At 40.2% G+C, this 16792-nt stretch overlaps 1 protein-coding gene across 4 annotated transcripts in view; it reads right to left on the bottom strand.

The window, feature by feature from the left end:
* Positions 1–1170: 1170 nt before the first annotated feature.
* Positions 1171–16792, bottom strand: part of rufy2 (RUN and FYVE domain containing 2) — a 37525-nt gene continuing 21903 nt past the window's right edge. For 3 of the 4 annotated variants that reach the window (XM_036136552.1, XM_036136553.1, XM_036136551.1), the window contains 14 exons: positions 15029–15093; positions 14863–14928; positions 14695–14764; positions 14504–14605; positions 12003–12119; positions 11820–11912; positions 11643–11717; positions 11461–11558; positions 5912–6031; positions 5512–5641; positions 4280–4374; positions 4055–4103; positions 3055–3135; positions 1171–2902 (listed from right to left, as the gene is read on the bottom strand). In XM_036136552.1, coding sequence (XP_035992445.1) covers positions 2759–2902; positions 3055–3135; positions 4055–4103; positions 4280–4374; positions 5512–5641; positions 5912–6031; positions 11461–11558; positions 11643–11717; positions 11820–11912; positions 12003–12119; positions 14504–14605; positions 14695–14764; positions 14863–14928; positions 15029–15093 — 1305 coding nt within the window. In that variant the 3' untranslated portion in view covers positions 1171–2758. Of the gene's footprint in view, positions 2903–3054; positions 3136–4054; positions 4104–4279; positions 4375–5511; positions 5642–5911; positions 6032–7361; positions 8791–11460; positions 11559–11642; positions 11718–11819; positions 11913–12002; positions 12120–14503; positions 14606–14694; positions 14765–14862; positions 14929–15028; positions 15094–16792 lie in introns of those variants that run through there. The other variant, XM_036136554.1, reaches the window with a different exon arrangement.

Raw genomic sequence — 16792 nt, 5'->3', positions numbered from 1 at the left:
GGCCTTTAATCACTTCAGGTTTCCTTAGTATCTTTCACTTTTAAACTTATTTTTCCCAGGCTCTAAATTGTAGATTTAGCTTGTGGTTTAGATCTTATGGATATTTGAGAAAAAAACCTACATACGGAGATGTTTTTTTTTTTTATCTAGATGTTTTACAAATAAAGGAAAAACAGAGAGCTCGTTACCTGCAGGTTGTTACAGGTGCTCCCCAAATAAAAGGGCTATTCCACTTTTTTGTTTTTTTAGGCTGCTTGCTCGACCAAATTAGATCAGCTTTTTCAGAATCTGTACAAGACTTGTCAATACAGGCCCAAATGCAGGTCATTTCATACTATTAAGAAAATGTATTAAGTACTTTAGCCTCCACATGCTAAATTCATAAAGTGTATATTTTTCATGCTTTAGACCTACAGGCGAGTGACTACTTTCACAGTATGTTTTTAAATGGCAGAATTCAGTTGCTTCTAATTTTTTGTTAAAAGCCAAATGGGATCTCTGACTTAGCAGCCAAAATTAAAATGTGTGTATGGCAGTTTCAGAAAGCCCAAAAATAGCAGTTTTAGTGCTTTATTTGCTAGCATCTAAACTGGAACCAGAACGGTCCAGATGTATACAACAAAAAAGTGTGACATGGCACTTTTTTGGTTTTGCTTTGGGTTCTCAGCAACTTGGAAATAAAACTATAATAAAAATGTTGACAAATGTGATTAAAACATGGATGTATAATGCTCAATGTTTATGAGATGTATAATTATCATATTTCAGGAAACAGATTAAAGTAAATATTTTTCACATAGCTACTCAGACCTGGAAACTGATAAACACAAATCCCAGACTTCTCAAGTATCTAGAAAACCCATCATTTTTAAAGAATCAGTTTAAAAAAAACAACAACATTGTTTTATTTAAGACGATACACAGTAGTAGTCAGATTTTGGAGCAAGACTACAATTTAACTTGCCGATAAGAATTAAAATGTATTCTGTTGTAGCCATTTTAGTATGAATTATGTGTTTACAAGTTGAAATTAAATGCTGCACCATCCTGGGCCACTCACCTGATCCAGCCACAGGTAGCTCTGAGTACAAAGGATGGCGAGTCGGCCCAAAACAGGGAGACAGTGAAGAAATAAACTGAACAGAAGAGGAAAAACACACTGATGTGGTGTTGTTTTTTTAACAGTCACTTTATGATGTCCAAAGCAAAGCATTTTTACCCAGGTAATCATCCCGTTATTCTGCGATAAACATATTTCTAGCAGGAACAGGCATCTGTACTGCATTACCAACAAATGGTATAAAAAAAACCCCGACAAAAACAAAACAAACAAAAAAACAAAAAGAAAAAAAAGATGTTTTAAACTTTTCTTGTAAACCACGGAGCAGCACTGACATTTCTTTAACAGCTGACTTCAAGTTAACAGCGATTGTTCAGACAAATCAATGTGCATAATTCACAAAAATCAAACATAAATATGGATTATCTACATTTAATAAACTACATGATTGGCAAATATATCTTTGTGCCCCGTTAGTGGTTCATCAACACCAACAGCTTCTGTTGCTCCTCCTGGTCCTTTGAGGAGGATCCCCTGCATTGGTGAGGCTTTAAATCAACACACTGGCTAGTGTTGCTACTTTGAAATATTTTAAAACAACAATTGTTTTCTTACAGACATGTCTTTGCAACAGATTGAGGTGTATTTCAGCAACATTAGAAAAAGAGCTTGGCTGTATTTACACTGGCTCAAATGGCACTAATACAAAAAAACAAAAAAAAAACGTCTAGCCTGATGTCACAAGTGCCTAAGTTTGTGTCCAGCAGGTTTTTCTGCTATGCATCTGTCTGAACATGATCATGTTTATCTTCTTAAACCTGCCGTAGTCAAATAAAATCAAGAAATACTGTTTTCGCAGCACAGATAAAAGCTATCTATAGTCAATATTTCACTTTAGGCTAGCATGTTTTGGATTTTAATTCAACTTGCCAGTTAGGCTTAACGTTGTTGTAAACATTGCTTTATGACAGTATGCTTTCACTTCACACAAAAAGGTGCTCAAGGTCAGACTGTACTTTAAAAAAAAAAAAAAAAAAAAAGGCACGTCGTTCAAACTGTGTGCTAACTATATAAATCTCATCAGTTTAGGTGTCCAAAGTTTGCCACGTGCATTATAACGATGGAGTAGTGAGAAAAACTGGGTTTGGTTCAGAAACCCATTTAGCAGAAGCATTCAGTGCAGTGTCACTTTCAGTTCTTTATAAGGTTGTTTTTTTCTTTCATATCCAAACTCTCTGATCCCCACAGACCACGATCAACAGCAGCCCTGCTGTTCAACTCAATATATTACACTCTGGTATGCCTTTTAATAGTCTTTTCAAAACCACGCTAGACTTTCTTTTTTTTTATTCTGTGAAACTGTGCCCCCGTAGCTCTTATTTTCTTTGTTACAAATGACATTTTCTTTAACTTAATACTAGAAAAGGATATCTTAGAGCAGATTCACTGCTTCCTCTTTCCCTGATTATACTTGAGATTGATGAGACTGCCCCAAGACGTGCCGAATGGGAGATCTGGTTCTCAAGGAACATGCAGATGAGGCTCATTTCACCTATCAAACTTAAAGAAAAAGAAAATTATACATATAATAAGGTTTTGTTGGTGTGGTCCACCCTTAGCAGCAATCCCTAGGAGAAACATGGCTCTGGTAAAGAGCTTGAAAGTAGATTTCCGATGTCCTGGCAGTGGAGGCCTGTCTCATGCTGTATTGGAGGAGCATCTCTGGAGGAGCAGGGCGTGGCAGGTGTCACAGACTCTGACTGGTTTGGGAGACGCAGGCAGAGGAAGCTCGTTGTCGGAGCAGCCGTTGCAGAAAATCTCCCCGCAGTTCCTGCAGTGGTGCTGTCAACAGAGGCTCCATTTTAATCTTAAAGCTCTCATTCAAGTGATATCCATGTTTCTTTTGGAGGCTAAATCTAAAATAGCTAGAACAAAAAGGTCAACTCTTGTTTTTACAAAAAAAAAAGAAAAAAAAAACGCCACAGAGTACTGACCTTTCGTCTTGATATGGAAAACTCCTTCTCACACAGCTTGCAGTGAGTGGCGTCTTTATCCTTCAACCACACCTGACCCCCCTGAAAGCAAACACAAGTCTTTGCATTACAGTTTACAGGCGAGTCTATATACATCAGAATATCCTTGAAAAGTCTGTTCTTTCCTTGTTTCCTAGTAGTCAAAGTTAAAGTATGTCTGATTCTGATTTTGTCATGTCGGCCAGAAAATCACCATTAACATTTTTGTACAAAAAATCTTTTTTTCTTGGTCTTATGTAATATTGTAATTTTCTTTCACTTTCATTAGCTGTGAGCCACAAGCCATCAATAAATCAAAAACATCAGATCTAAATGCTCTAAATAAATAATTCTGTGTGTAATTAATCTATATACCGTATTTTTCAGACCATAATGCGCACCAGATTATAAAGTTAAGGATTATTGACTACACTGGCCTGTTTCTAACATAAGACCAAAATAAACGTAACTTTTATGTTGAATTAACTTTCTAGGTTTATTGTTGCTAACGTGTATACTCGGGCTACTGGGCGCATTTTACTCTTCATAGTCAAGCGTACTGTTGCCTCCATTTCTTTCTGCCAGTGGGCCTTTATGTGAATGCGCTTCTAGTTTACATATTACAGTCAGGCAGTAATGTGGACAGCTCAGGGGGCCAATCAGGTAGTGACACATTGTACCATAATGTAATGTAATTTTAACAGATTTTGAGCGCATTGTACCACATAAAATCAGTCAGTAAGCACAACGGTGATCATAGATAAGGTGCACCGGATTCTACGGCACACAATCTATTATTGAGAAACTTTTAAAGATTTTAAGTGCGCCTTATAGTCCAAGTCCGAGTTTAGGCTTTTCCATTTAATTATTAAAATATATAAACTTTTCAGTAACATTCTAATTTACTGAGATGCTAAATAATTTTTTGTTGCATTATAATCATTCAATCACTAAAGCTGGGTTCAAACATCTGGGATTTTACCTGCAGGGCCTTGTTGGCTTCTTTGATATCCTCAATCTTCAGTTTAGATCTGACAGATATTTTAAAAAAAAGATTAGAAAACTGTGGAAGAGACTGAAACAAAATATTTCCTGAACAGTAAGAACCATATGTTAACAGAACTAGAGTTTTAAGTTATCTTTCATTATACTTAAACCAGGCGGGAAGTGTTTATGACAGAAAGCTGGTTGTTAAGAGTTTACACACTCGCTAAGTTTGGACCCAAGTTCCTCCAGAGCCTTTTCTTGGTCCTCACAGATGGTCTTCAGCTGGATGTTCTCATCCTGGAGGCGGTGGAACTCCTGGAAAAACAGTGAAAGTAAAAGTCTGTGAATAGTACACGCTGTTCAGTGGCTTGTGAAGGTATTAATGACCCTTGAGCTTTTGTCACATTGTGTCCCATGGCCACAAATGTAAGAGTAGCTCACTGAGACGTTGGTGATGGACACATGAAAGTAAGTGTAGGAAAAATATACATGTTTTTAAGAATATTTATTTATAAACAAATCGCAGTGAGCAGATTTATTCCAAAAAAAAAAAAAAAAAGAGTACGGCACAACAGCAACCCTGTAATGGAGTGACCGTCCACCTGAACTGGCAGGCTGGGCAATAGGAGGATTTATCAGAGACGCAGCAAAGAGGATCATGGTAACTCTGGAAGAGCTTCAGAGATCCACAGCTCAGGTGGGAATATCTCTAGACGGGAATGCAATTAGTTTATTTTAATTTGGGCAGCATGTGTGATTTTACCTCTGATTTACACAGTAAATCATAGTTTCTTTGCTTTTTCTCGTGGTTGCTATTCCACCATGACAGAAAAATAATCAGCTGATCCATTTTTTAATCCACATTAATGTTCATGAGGAGCTTTGCACTGAGCATTTATGGTTGAATCTGTAGAGGGCAGAAGATGAGGCGGAGCCTGGTACAGCTGTGACCTATAAAGGGAAACTGCATGCTGGTGTGCCTGCGCATGGTTTTATAAATCAGATTTTTTTTTTTTTTTGCCATACGTACACTTTTAGTATGGATTCTATGCAAAGTGTTATAAATGAGACCCCAGAACCAGATCAGAAAGAGAATCTGGAGCAGGAACTGAAACTGTTGTTCACATACTGTATGCTCTCCATCCAATCTGACTGAGCTTGAGTCATTTTGAAAAGAACGACTGGCTAAAATGTCAGTTTCTAGAAGTGCTTTGCTGGCAGAGACGGGCCACAGTGGAACAAGGTTTTTATTTTTTTATAAATAGAATTAAATTATAAACAACAGGCATCATTGTTCATCCACTTTATAATAGGTGCACAAGTTTGTGTTAATCTCTCCCAAAATGGCCCAGAAGGCATTGAAGTTTGCGGCTGTTAACATGACAAAAATGTGAAAAGGTTAAAGGGCTTTTAATACTTTTGCAACGTGTTGTACGGGTCATATTTTCTCACCTTCTTCAGTCCGTTGATCTGTAAGGCCTCCGTGCTGAGCTGAGACACCATGTCTCTCTCTCTGTCCAGGTCACTTTGTAACGTCTGTCTCCACTCCCTCTCAATCTTCAGGTCTGTCTCCAGCTGCTGCCTGAACGTCCAACGTCACAAATAAAATAAAAAATAAAATAAAAAAAACAGATGAAAGGGAAAAGTACATTAAAGTAGTGCAGACAGAGTTTTTTTTTTTAACTTCTTCATTGTTTTATCAAAAGATAGGGGAACTCGTCTGCTCCTTGGAGTAATAAAACACACTTAAATATGTGGAATATTTACTAAACTCCAGAGGTCAGTGGTCTGTGAGGTGGGGGATGCTATGAATGCGTGCAGGTCTATCTCTGAGACGGTGGAGGTTGCTTACAGCTGCTTCTCTCGGTGCTCGATCTGTCGCTGCAGGCTGTCGGCCTTGTTGGCAAAGTCCAGCTTGAAGCGCCTGGAGCCCTCCTCAGCGGAGCTGCGGTGCCTCTCTGCCTCCTGTAATCTGCACCATTATAACCAGGGGACAAACTCAGGACCGTGGAGAGAGAAATCTGGGAGGCGTGTGTGTGCGCGGGGGGGGGAAAGGGGTGAAAATAAAACAAACAGGAAAGAAAAGTGATGGATGGGTTGAAGACTCAACGTTGGTTCTGGGGTAAAAGATGAAAGAAATTATGGCTGAGGTGGATGTGAAAGCTGACATAAAGTAAAAGTGTGATCTAGAGGGATGAGATTCAAACCGCTGTTTGAAGCTACAAAACAGAGCGTCAATGGAAAAGAAAAAAAAAGAAAAAGTGAAAAATAAAGTAAAATAATTGGTAGCCAAGCACAGCTTTATCGGCCAGTCAAGATTTTCTCCCCTTATGAAGATTCCTTTAAAATTCCCCAATTTATACACGAGGGCCGTTATGGGTCTGTTTCATAGTTTATTTGCAGGATGTGAAGACTGCCGCTTTTAAAAACTAATCTCGGCCATCTAAAACAAAACTACAACTGACTTAAGATCGTATTACTAAAAATCGACAAATAAACTGTAGGTATTTCAGCAGCAAACTGAATAAAAACTCCAGCCACACCCAGAACTTTGAAAACACTTTAATTTATTGATCACTGTGGTAAAAGACAACAGTTTTTTTTTGCTTTAACTAGCCTGACTGAGTCTATTTCTGTCTAAAAATCCAAAGTTTTATAAACATGTAAGCTAGAATTGTCAGAAGGATTATTGTTTAATATACTGTAGATCACAGAAGTCAGATATTATGCCAAAAACGAGAATAATGCAGATTTTTACAGCTCTGTAAATAATTCCTAACTTGACTACAGTCGGTTTCTGACGACATTATTAGGCTTTTGGGAATGCGACCTTTCAATTATATCCCGTAATGGGTCTAAAAGCTGAATCAGCTCCTAAAAGAAACTTTTACCACAGACAGAGGGCAGGAGGGACTGACTGCAGGCACAGACGGGGTCGTCACAGCCACTTTAAAGGGGGTCAGGAAGTGCGAACACATGCAGCACAAACCAGCAACAGATCTGAAGCACGAGGCTGCACAAACACAATCCTGTCTGACGGCACGTCTGCTCTAAAACCCTCACTGACTGACTCGTGAAAAAGACAATCAGGGCTGCAAGAGAAATTGGTTTGACAAGTCAGCTTTTACACTACTGCCCAGGTTGTTGTTTTTTTTTGTTTGTTTTTTTTTAGGACTGAACAATGTTGTTTTCGGGCAAAGGCATCTCAGCGGGCAACAAATCTCACCAACAAACGATGAAAATTATACGTTTTCATGTTTCGCCACTTTACCACGACAAACTTTTGTGTATTTCCTGGGAATTTTATGCAAGAGACCAAAACAAAAACAGCCCATTTGTGAAGTTGAAGGAAAAGGAGGTATAGTTTTCAAAAACCTTTCCATTTTAAAAGTGTGGCGGGCAATAGTATTCAGCCCCCGTGCCAGTGTTTTCTAGAACCACATGTTCCTATAATTACAGCTGCAATGATTTAGGCCTTACAGGATTTCCCTGCATTTACCTCCATCTAACCATCGACTCTGACAAGTTTCCCAGTATTTGATTAAAAGAAGCATCCCCGCAGCAAGATGCTGCCACCACTATATCCACACGTCACCATTGTGTTCATGCTGTACGTTTTTTTTTTTTGCATGTAGTCCCAAAAAAAACCTCAGTTTTACTTTCATTAAACCTATAAATCCATTTTCAAACAGCTCTGTGACATCTTTTATAACCTAATGCTGCCTGAAACTTCATGATGGGCGGTCCTCATGATGCACTTTGTTCTCCATCAAAACTGTGTGGCCTTCAGGGAACATCTGCATTTACGCCCACGTTAAATCACCCATGGCTGGACTCCATTCACTAATTATGTCTTTTTTGTGGCAATTGTTTGTACTAGATTCCTTTTAGGACATAAAAGTGGAATGAGTTCAAATGCACGCCACACTTTTAAGATTTTTGTATTCGTAAATAAGGCTAAAGACGATATATCAGTTTCCTTCCACTTCATATTTATACAGAACCTGTTGTTGGTTTGTCACATAAAAACCCCTCAAAAACCTGAAAGTTTTACTTTAAATATAACAAAATGTGAAACACCACTTTAGATGCTGCTGTGGGACTGCATTAATTTCACTACTCTGACAAAGCGCTGCTCAAATACAAATAACTCACCCTACTGTTTGTGTTCCCACTAAATATCAACAGTAAAAAAAAAAAAAAAAAAAAAAAGACCCAGTGATTACATTTCAGAGTCAGACTATCTCACTGCATATAAACGGACCACTGTTGGAGCTGAGCGTGTTACACATGTGACATAATAATATACAAGTAGTGTATAATTCATTTAAACAACAAGCAAACAGTTCTCTGCCGAGTATAACGACTGCCGGGACGCCTTCTTTTCTTACGCAACAGCGGATCCGTTCTCTGGGTCAGCTGTTAAACCCAACGCCGTCAGGCCCGCAGACGTCACCGTGAATCCCAGGACGGTCGCAGGAACCGAACCCAAACATGCGGTCGGTCTTTTACCCGATTCTGTGGCGCCTTCTCTGGCCCCTAAAACCGTTTCATTAGTGTGAGTTAAATAACAGGAATGTTGCTGAGAGTTCAGAGAGTTATTGGTGCGAGCGAGCGTGTCCTCAAAAGGAGATGTCTTTGACCAGCTTGTACTGGTGCTCTGTGTCTGTGCTGGCACACTTAACGAATGACATGGCAAGTGTTCTGGTCTGGCTGAGCAGATCTTTATCGCTGCACGAGGGGAGCAGGAACCAGGAAGGGGGGAGGGGAGGGGGAAATAATCAGATGTTGAGGTTTCAACAGAAGCAAAATGAATGGGATGGCATAAATGAGATGAACAGAAAGGAGGGAAGAGGGAGGAAAGAAAGGAAGAAAGGATGTCAATACATTGGTACGCTAAGGCGGCCCCAGTTACACCGAACAGTTTTGTGACTTTTCAAGACAAGCACAGAAGGAAGTGTTGATGAGACATTGGTTCCCAAGAGTGGGGATTAAGCTGCATACGTGTAGTTTTTACTGGAAATACTGGAGCAGAGGCTGGGAGGCGAAGAGGGGGAAATGTGATGTAGAAAAACAGATGAACACAACTACATCTCATAAAATCTGACACCTTACAGAACAAAATGACTGTATAAGCCCACTAAAATTACAACTAAATCTCAAATATCACCTACATCAGCTGGTAAATTATCTCATTTATCCCCTCTTCTTTTTTTTTTTTAATTGGAGAGTGAGAGTCTGGCACAGGTAAATCGCTCTCAGGCGCCGCCTTGCCTGCATAAACCTTTGGAGCAGCCCACTCGGGACCAATCACAGATAAGATGGAGACTTAACCAATGGGGAGAGGAGAGGGGAGGGATGGACCGTGTGGACTCTGAGACGGCGGAACAAAGGAGGGAACCGGTGAATCATCAACAAACCAGCAGGCAGCCACATAATAACAAGTATGGAGAACTTCATTTCAGCATGCAAGAAAACATCTGGAGCTTATCTTCTCACACATGAGCAATTAGGAAGGGCAGAGTTTCAACAAAGACATTATTCAATAAATAATCATGTATATTATCATCATATCCCTGAAAGGAGAATGTTATTTCCCACAGATGGTGAAATCAGCTGTTATTTTAGGTTAGGGGTCAAAGTTTCCACTGTGCCTGCATGTCTGCAGCTACGGGGACACAAACGCTTCCTCTGTCAGGTATCGCCAACGTGTGAAAGGCATCCGGGTTCTTTGGGGAAAATGAACATTGATGAAGTGAAAGATGGTCTAAATAAACTTTCCCCGTTCTCTTCCCTTCCTCTGTTCTACCTGGACACAGCATCCCACTATAATCCCCTCACGTTTTATTTAGCACTCTTAGTGAAGATGCAAAAAAATCTTACACTTAATTGTAGACAAATTCACGTGGTAATTTAACTATACTCAGGATAGAAGTTTTATTTTACAGAACCCCTATCAGCAGCTCTTTGTCGCTACTTTTAACAACCGCTTTGTTTTCTCCTCCAGCAGAAAGGGAGAGATCCCTTCGCTCAATCCCTGCAGGTATTTTATACGGATCATTGGTCAGAGTGCTGTGCATAATGTAGAAAACTAACACAGAACACGTTATATAACCAGAGAAAACAGTTTAGAGCTCTCATTCTGCATCAAAGGCCAGTGATGACTTTTTAAATGAGATGTCTCAGACCCTCCGCCATAGTTAACAGCGGACATGAGGGGATTTTCCACATATTCACCCTTTGCTTCACAGCAAACCCACCTTGACTGACTGTTACTGAAGAACTCAATCTTAGACCAGTCTGACCAGTAACTGTTTACGTTTTTCATGGTATGAACAAAAAGGCCTTGTCCTGGCATGTAGATAGCATAAACTGATTATCGTGACCCGGTGACCTAAAATTTCCACTCTTATGGCAAGATAAACACCTAGAAGCCAGCAGCTCACAGAAACAGGCCTCTTATGTTGCGTCACATCTATACCGGCAGGATAACGAAAAATTACTAGTAATTATGTCATAGATATGACGATAAACAAAGAATATAGAATAAAAAAAATGTATTTATATGAGTCATAAACTGAGTATTCGCCGACAAGTTTTTTTTATCTTTTCAAATTAAATTGTTCTTAAATTTAATACGAGATTTTGCCACTTTAGTTGAACCTTAATTAATTTTAAAACCTTTTCACATCTTTAACAGAAGTGCTAATACATTTGAAGGGCGAATCACTGCAAAAACAGAACTAAAAATAAGATAAAAGTTTCTTGAAATGAGTTTATTTGTACTTTATTTGAGCAGGTAAATAAGATGATCTGCCAATAGAATAAGATTTTTGCACTTAAAATAGGAACAACTCATCTCTATCAACTTATGCATTACATCTATTTATCTTATTTTAAGGGTAAAAATACTCCTTCCATTGGCAGATAATCTTATTTACCTGCTCAAATCAAGGACAAATACACTAATTTCAAGAAAATTGTACTCATTTTTAGTTCTGTTTTTGCAGTGCACCTAATCTGGCACCAAACAAATCTTGTTCTACATGTATAATATACACTGTATTTAGTAAGTCACAGGTGTCAAACCCCACTCCTCAAGGTTCTGGTGTGCAACAACTTTGAGATGTTTTTCTGCTGCAACCCTCCCGATTGAAATAATTAGGCCATTATCAAGACTTTGAAGAGGACGCCAATCGGCCATTTTAATTACGGCACGTTGAACCAGGGACACATCTCAAAGTCGGAGGACAGCGGCCCTCGAGGCTCGAGTCTGACACCCCTGCAACTGAAGCGAATGACGGAAACATTGAGGTGGAGAGGCCCTAGCTTGGCACATGGCACCGATTCATTCATTAGGAGGGTGAGATGTGCGTCTGCAGGCAGGGCGGAACATCTCACCTCTGCTCCAGCTGCTTCATGGTGGCGTTGATCTGATTCGTCTTCTCCTCCAGGCGAACGATCACGTCGTTCTTCTTCTTCATCTCCTCGTCGGACGACTAAAAGGGAGAGACGGAGTGGCATTCAGACGGGAGCGGCTGTCGCGCGCTGTCTGAAAAGGCTCAGCGTGTCCGCGCCGTTACCTGCATCTTCTGGTACATCTCTACATTGATGGCTTTCACCTCGTCCAGTTGATGCCTCAGTCCAATCAGCGTGTCCTGTTCATTAAAAAAAAAAACGAGAGAGACATCAACACATCTCCCCCGCCTGACCGTCAGTACTTCCTGTTAGCTTCATATAGGCGGGTGTTCGCCGTTAACCTGTTTTTCATGGATGTCTTTTTCCAGAAGCTTCATGGCCAGCTCCATTTCCTGCTTCATCGACACCTGCGCGACCAGCTCGTTCTCCACATCCTGAGTGTGGACGGAAAGCGAGCGCAATCTGCTGTTTAGTCCCCCTTCATGCATATTTTACGAGTCCATTACCAACATCCTGAGTCGGACCTGTCTGAGCTGGCACTCCTCTTTAAGCTGCCTCCTGGCTTCATTGTACATCTCATCCAAGCCCTGACGAGACTGCTTGTAGGTGTCCCGCTCCACCGAAGCGTCGCCTTGAGTTACCTGAACAAAAAAAAAAAACGTCAGGAAACAGGTCATTCCTGGCTTGTTCCTTATTAGTGCAACCGTGTGCAGTTTGTGCTCATTTGTCTGCTCTGACCGAAACCTCTCCTGAAGGTATGCATTATGACATTAGGTTGATGCTGAAACCATCTTCTATGAGCAAAACTGCTAGTTAAGACATTAAAGAACGGGTGGCATTAACATTTTTAAGTTAATGCTTGTTTTTCCCCATTATTACATGTTAGTAACCTTGAATAAGCAGTAAGATGCTACTATCCTTTTTTTAATTCTCCATAAACTATAAACAATGGGGTTAAAAAGAGGCCTAAACAGGCTGTATTTCAGGCTTGCTGGTGTCTGGTGCCATGAAGTTTTCTAAGTTCCTCTGGTGCGGTGGAAAGAAGACCACCATCACAGCCAGACCAACCCGTTAAAGACCCAGTTGCCATAAAATATTGTTTTTATTTACTGCGCTTTTTGATACTTTAAAGGTATACTATGCAACCGGGGTTGATTTTCCAGCGAGGCTCCCCCCAGAGGGCGAAAGTAAAAGTGCACTGTCGTAAAGATGCTCAGCTGTTCTGGTTCCTCCGTCAAGTCAGGCGCAGTTGTTTTGAGCTTAGCAGACAGGCGAACGCAACGAAAAGTGGAAAAAACGGCAGTACAAACAATGACTAACACAGTGAAGGTATGAACATCAAGCTTCCCGCAGCGCTATCTTGGCGAGGCGGCGGCGGCCGCCGCCTTGCCAAGCCAGTTTTATTATTATTTTTTTTTTTTTTTTTTTATGTTGGCGAGACGCTACCGCCACCGCCTCGCCAAGCCGCCTCGCCAGTTTTATTATTATTATTTTTTTTTTTTTATTATTTTTTTTTTATGTTGGTGAGACGCTACCGCCACCGCCTCGCCAAGCCGCAGCCTCGCCGCCGCGGTAGCGTCTCACCAACATAAAAAAAACAAATAATATTAATAATAAAAATAATAATAATAATAATAATAATAATAAAACTCGATATGCTTGCATGTTTATTTGACGTTAACACGCCGTTCTTTGTTGTTGCTTTCGCGCGTGCATATAGTGAATGGCAGGGCAAAAACACATGGAGTTCTCGCTGTAAAGCCAGACTTCTGTGTGTGCGGGCCGTGAGCTCTTGCAATTGCAAGTGCGGTATTTCCCCCACAGACCCCCCAGTGCGGCCGAGAAAACTTTTGTTCGACCTGAAATGGCTCATTTAATCATCCAAAACGGTATGGAACATATTAATTAACTGAAAAATGTTGCATAGTATGCCTTTAATAGATTCTTTTTTTTCCCCTCTGCACCTCGACACTCTGAGCATTACTCAAGAAGTTTATTTGAGAGTTTGTTGTTTTTTTCAGTCATGTACAACTTTGCTTCGCAGCGTTCAAAGGTGAGAAACACTTTTGCAAAAAAATAAACTTTCAGCCTGGTTCCGACGGCCGTCGTGCAGAGATTAGCTTGGGTGGTAAGAACCAGGTTGTTGGACACAACACAATCTGGGCCAAAGTAAGGAGCTTGATTTTCCTGATGAGGCTCTGCAGAAAGGTCTGCTTCCCTCTAATTAGTCGTTTCAAGTCAGAACAGAACATTGTATTTAAATTTTAGTTACAGAAACACAGAAAAAGCCATTGACAAAGTTAGAGCGTTATTCAACTTGGGAATTTCCTTTGAATCCGCAGTTAGAGTTCATGTTTTATGTTATGTTTTTTTGTTCACCTAATTATCAAAATATATTTGTGTGATTAGTAATAGATTACTCTTGATTGTGGCTGGCTCCAAAAAAAAAAAGAAAAAAATGAATCTATTTCAATTCAAGTATCAATATTGTGATTCTGAAAATAAATATTTTTCATATAATATATAAAGGAGAAATATGGACTTAAAATTTATTGCCAGCATTCTGTTGTATTCCCTGTGATGTTGGTAAAAAAAAAAAAAATAAACACTTAAAAATTCCCCCCAATCTATATAACATTTGTCTCTGCCTACAGCCAGAGCCCCCAAAACACAAAATACTGCTCTAAAATAAAAATGGCCTATTATCGAAGAGGCAACTATGATGATATGTTATTTATTGACGCTCTCGTGAAAACAAGAGCGGAAAAATAAATGTTAAAACTTAACTATGCTGTCAGGTGGACGTTATCATTAACAGAAGTTAATCAGCTTGGTAACTGGCAGATATGAATAATGTTTTATATGAACACAATTAGATTTTTGTCGCAAAAATAATAATTAAGTGGCCTTATAAAGTGCTATATAAACGTAGTCAGTTTGTGATAAAAGCTAAACCAGATTTCCTTTTTGTTTGCGTTGAAGCTGTAATAAAAAGGAGGGAGTCAGTGAATGTGTTGCAGTTTACCTCCAAGTGTTGTTGTGCCTTCAGCAGAATCAGGTTGTTTTCTCCCCTCAGCTGCTGGTTCTCTTCCTGCAGTTTGATGATGTTGTTCTTCGCTATGGCGAGCTGCAGACACGCACCAGCCAACAGTTAGAAACCTCACCGCGACGCTTCATTCAGACCCGAGAGATTTACATTTCTGTCAAGGCTCTCACCTCCTCTATGAGTTTGGAGTTGGACTTCTCCAGCGAATCCACTCTGCCCTGCAGACCATGAACCGTGGAGCTGCACAGAAGAACACAAATGAAATCAAAAACATTTTTCTCCATTTAAAAAAAAAAAAAAAAGGGAGTTATAGCTGATGAAAGAACCAAAGCCTTTACTTGAGCTGACGGTTCAGCTCTTCTACGTAGTTCTTCTGATCCAAGATGGATGCTATCTGGCTATTCCTGTTGACAAGAAAACAGAAAAAAAGAAACTGTTGTGTAACAAACTTGGAGGCAGGAAACCGGCTGCAGGAAACGGTGAAGCGATGGTGAACGGCGGTACCTCTCCTCGCTCCTGTAATCATCCATGTCATTTTTCAAATACATGGAGAAGTCGATCACTCCAACCTGAAAGGAGAAGAGCAAACGATCACTGTAGAGCTGAATGCAATGAAATACACGAGTCAATGTATTCTGATCATTAAAATACAAGATTTGAACAGCAGTTTGGTGTCTTGCAGCTCTTAAGCCGCAGTTCCACCAACCCGACTCAATTTGGCCCGCCCAGCTCAGCTCGTCCATACTGGGTCTAACTCGGCGGGTTTGTGTTTGGACCGGCCTAGAAATGCCTGAAGGAGCTAAACGCCTTCCGGGCGTTGCTTTAACCCCCGCCCTGTTTCCTTTCACTTAGTTATTCACTTCTTTGTGTTGGTCCATCACTCCAATTAAGAACACTGTAGTTTAAATTTGTAATATGACAAAATCTTTAAGATCTATGATTAGAATTTAAAATTCTTCTTCTAACGTATAAAGCCCTTAATAATCAAGCTCTATCATATATCAGAGCTCTGATTACCCCGTATGTTCCTAACAGAGCACTTCGCTCTCAGACTGCAGGTCTACTGGTGGTTCCTAGAGTCTCTAAAAGTAGAATGGGAGGCAGATCCTTTAGCTATCAGGCTCCTCTCCTGTGGAACCAACTCCCAGTTTTGGTCCGTGAGGCAGTCACCCTGTCTACTTTTAAGACTAATCTTAAAACTTTCCTTTTTGACAAAGCTTATAGTTAGAGTGGCTCATGTTACCCTGAGCTACCTCTATAGTTGTGCTGTGATAGGCCTAGGCTGCTGGAGGACATCAGGGTCTAATTTTCTCACTCTACTGATTTCTACTGTTCTCCAGTCTTGCATTGCTAGTCATCATTTCAACTTTTAACTTTTTGTTCTCTCTCTTTTTTTCTTCATAGTAGGTACACCTGGTCTGGCGTTCTGTTAACTGTGATATCATCCAGAGAAGACGACTCACCCGCTATTACCATCTAATATAGAACAGATTACTGGATCAATGTGTGCTTCTGTGCTTTTTTTGTCTCTCTTGTTGTGTCTCTGCTCTGTCTTCTCTAACCCCGTCAGTCGACCCGTTCATACTGAACCTGGTTGTGCTGGAAGTTTTCCTTCCTGTTAATGGGGAGTTTTTTTTCCCACTGTCGCTTCATGCTTGCTCAGTATGAGGGATTGCTGCAAAGCCATGGACAATGCAGACGACTCTCCCTGTGGCTCTACGGTTCTCCAGGAGTGAATGCTGCTTGTCAAGACTTTGATGCAATCAACTGGGTTCCCTTATATAGGAAATTTTTGACCAATCTGTATAATCTGACCCAATCTGTATAATCTGACTGATTTTGACTTTGTAAAGTGCCTTGATATGACATGTTTCATGAACTGGCGCTATATAAATAAACTTTAATTGAATTGAATTGATTAATAAGGCTTTTCGTCCCAGCCTGGACACGAGAGGAGCAGCATATTTAAAACACTCAGAGAAAAGTCTCCACCCATCATTTGGAATCGCGCCACCAACTCTTCCTCGGCCCACTGGCAATATCTAACCACTTCACAGACAGGTGTTGCTTTTACTTCCTGAAACTTTATGGCAGTTTCTGATCACTGGACAAGGAAACACTTTGTTGATATGAAACAAATTTGCAGAGTTGCAAAGGTTTTGTTGAGCCAAGCGGAAATGACTATTATTCGTGTTCTGTCCGCGTCCTCACTAATACTAAGAATACTAAGAAGAACTATCACCTCAGTTCTAAAGTCATTACACTGGC

The sequence above is a fragment of the Fundulus heteroclitus genome, chromosome 4 (genome assembly GCF_011125445.2).
Source record: "Fundulus heteroclitus isolate FHET01 chromosome 4, MU-UCD_Fhet_4.1, whole genome shotgun sequence".
Lineage (NCBI taxonomy): Eukaryota > Metazoa > Chordata > Actinopteri > Cyprinodontiformes > Fundulidae > Fundulus > Fundulus heteroclitus.
The sequence above is the reverse complement of the archived record's forward strand: the minus strand, read 5'-3'. Positions and strand labels throughout refer to the sequence as shown.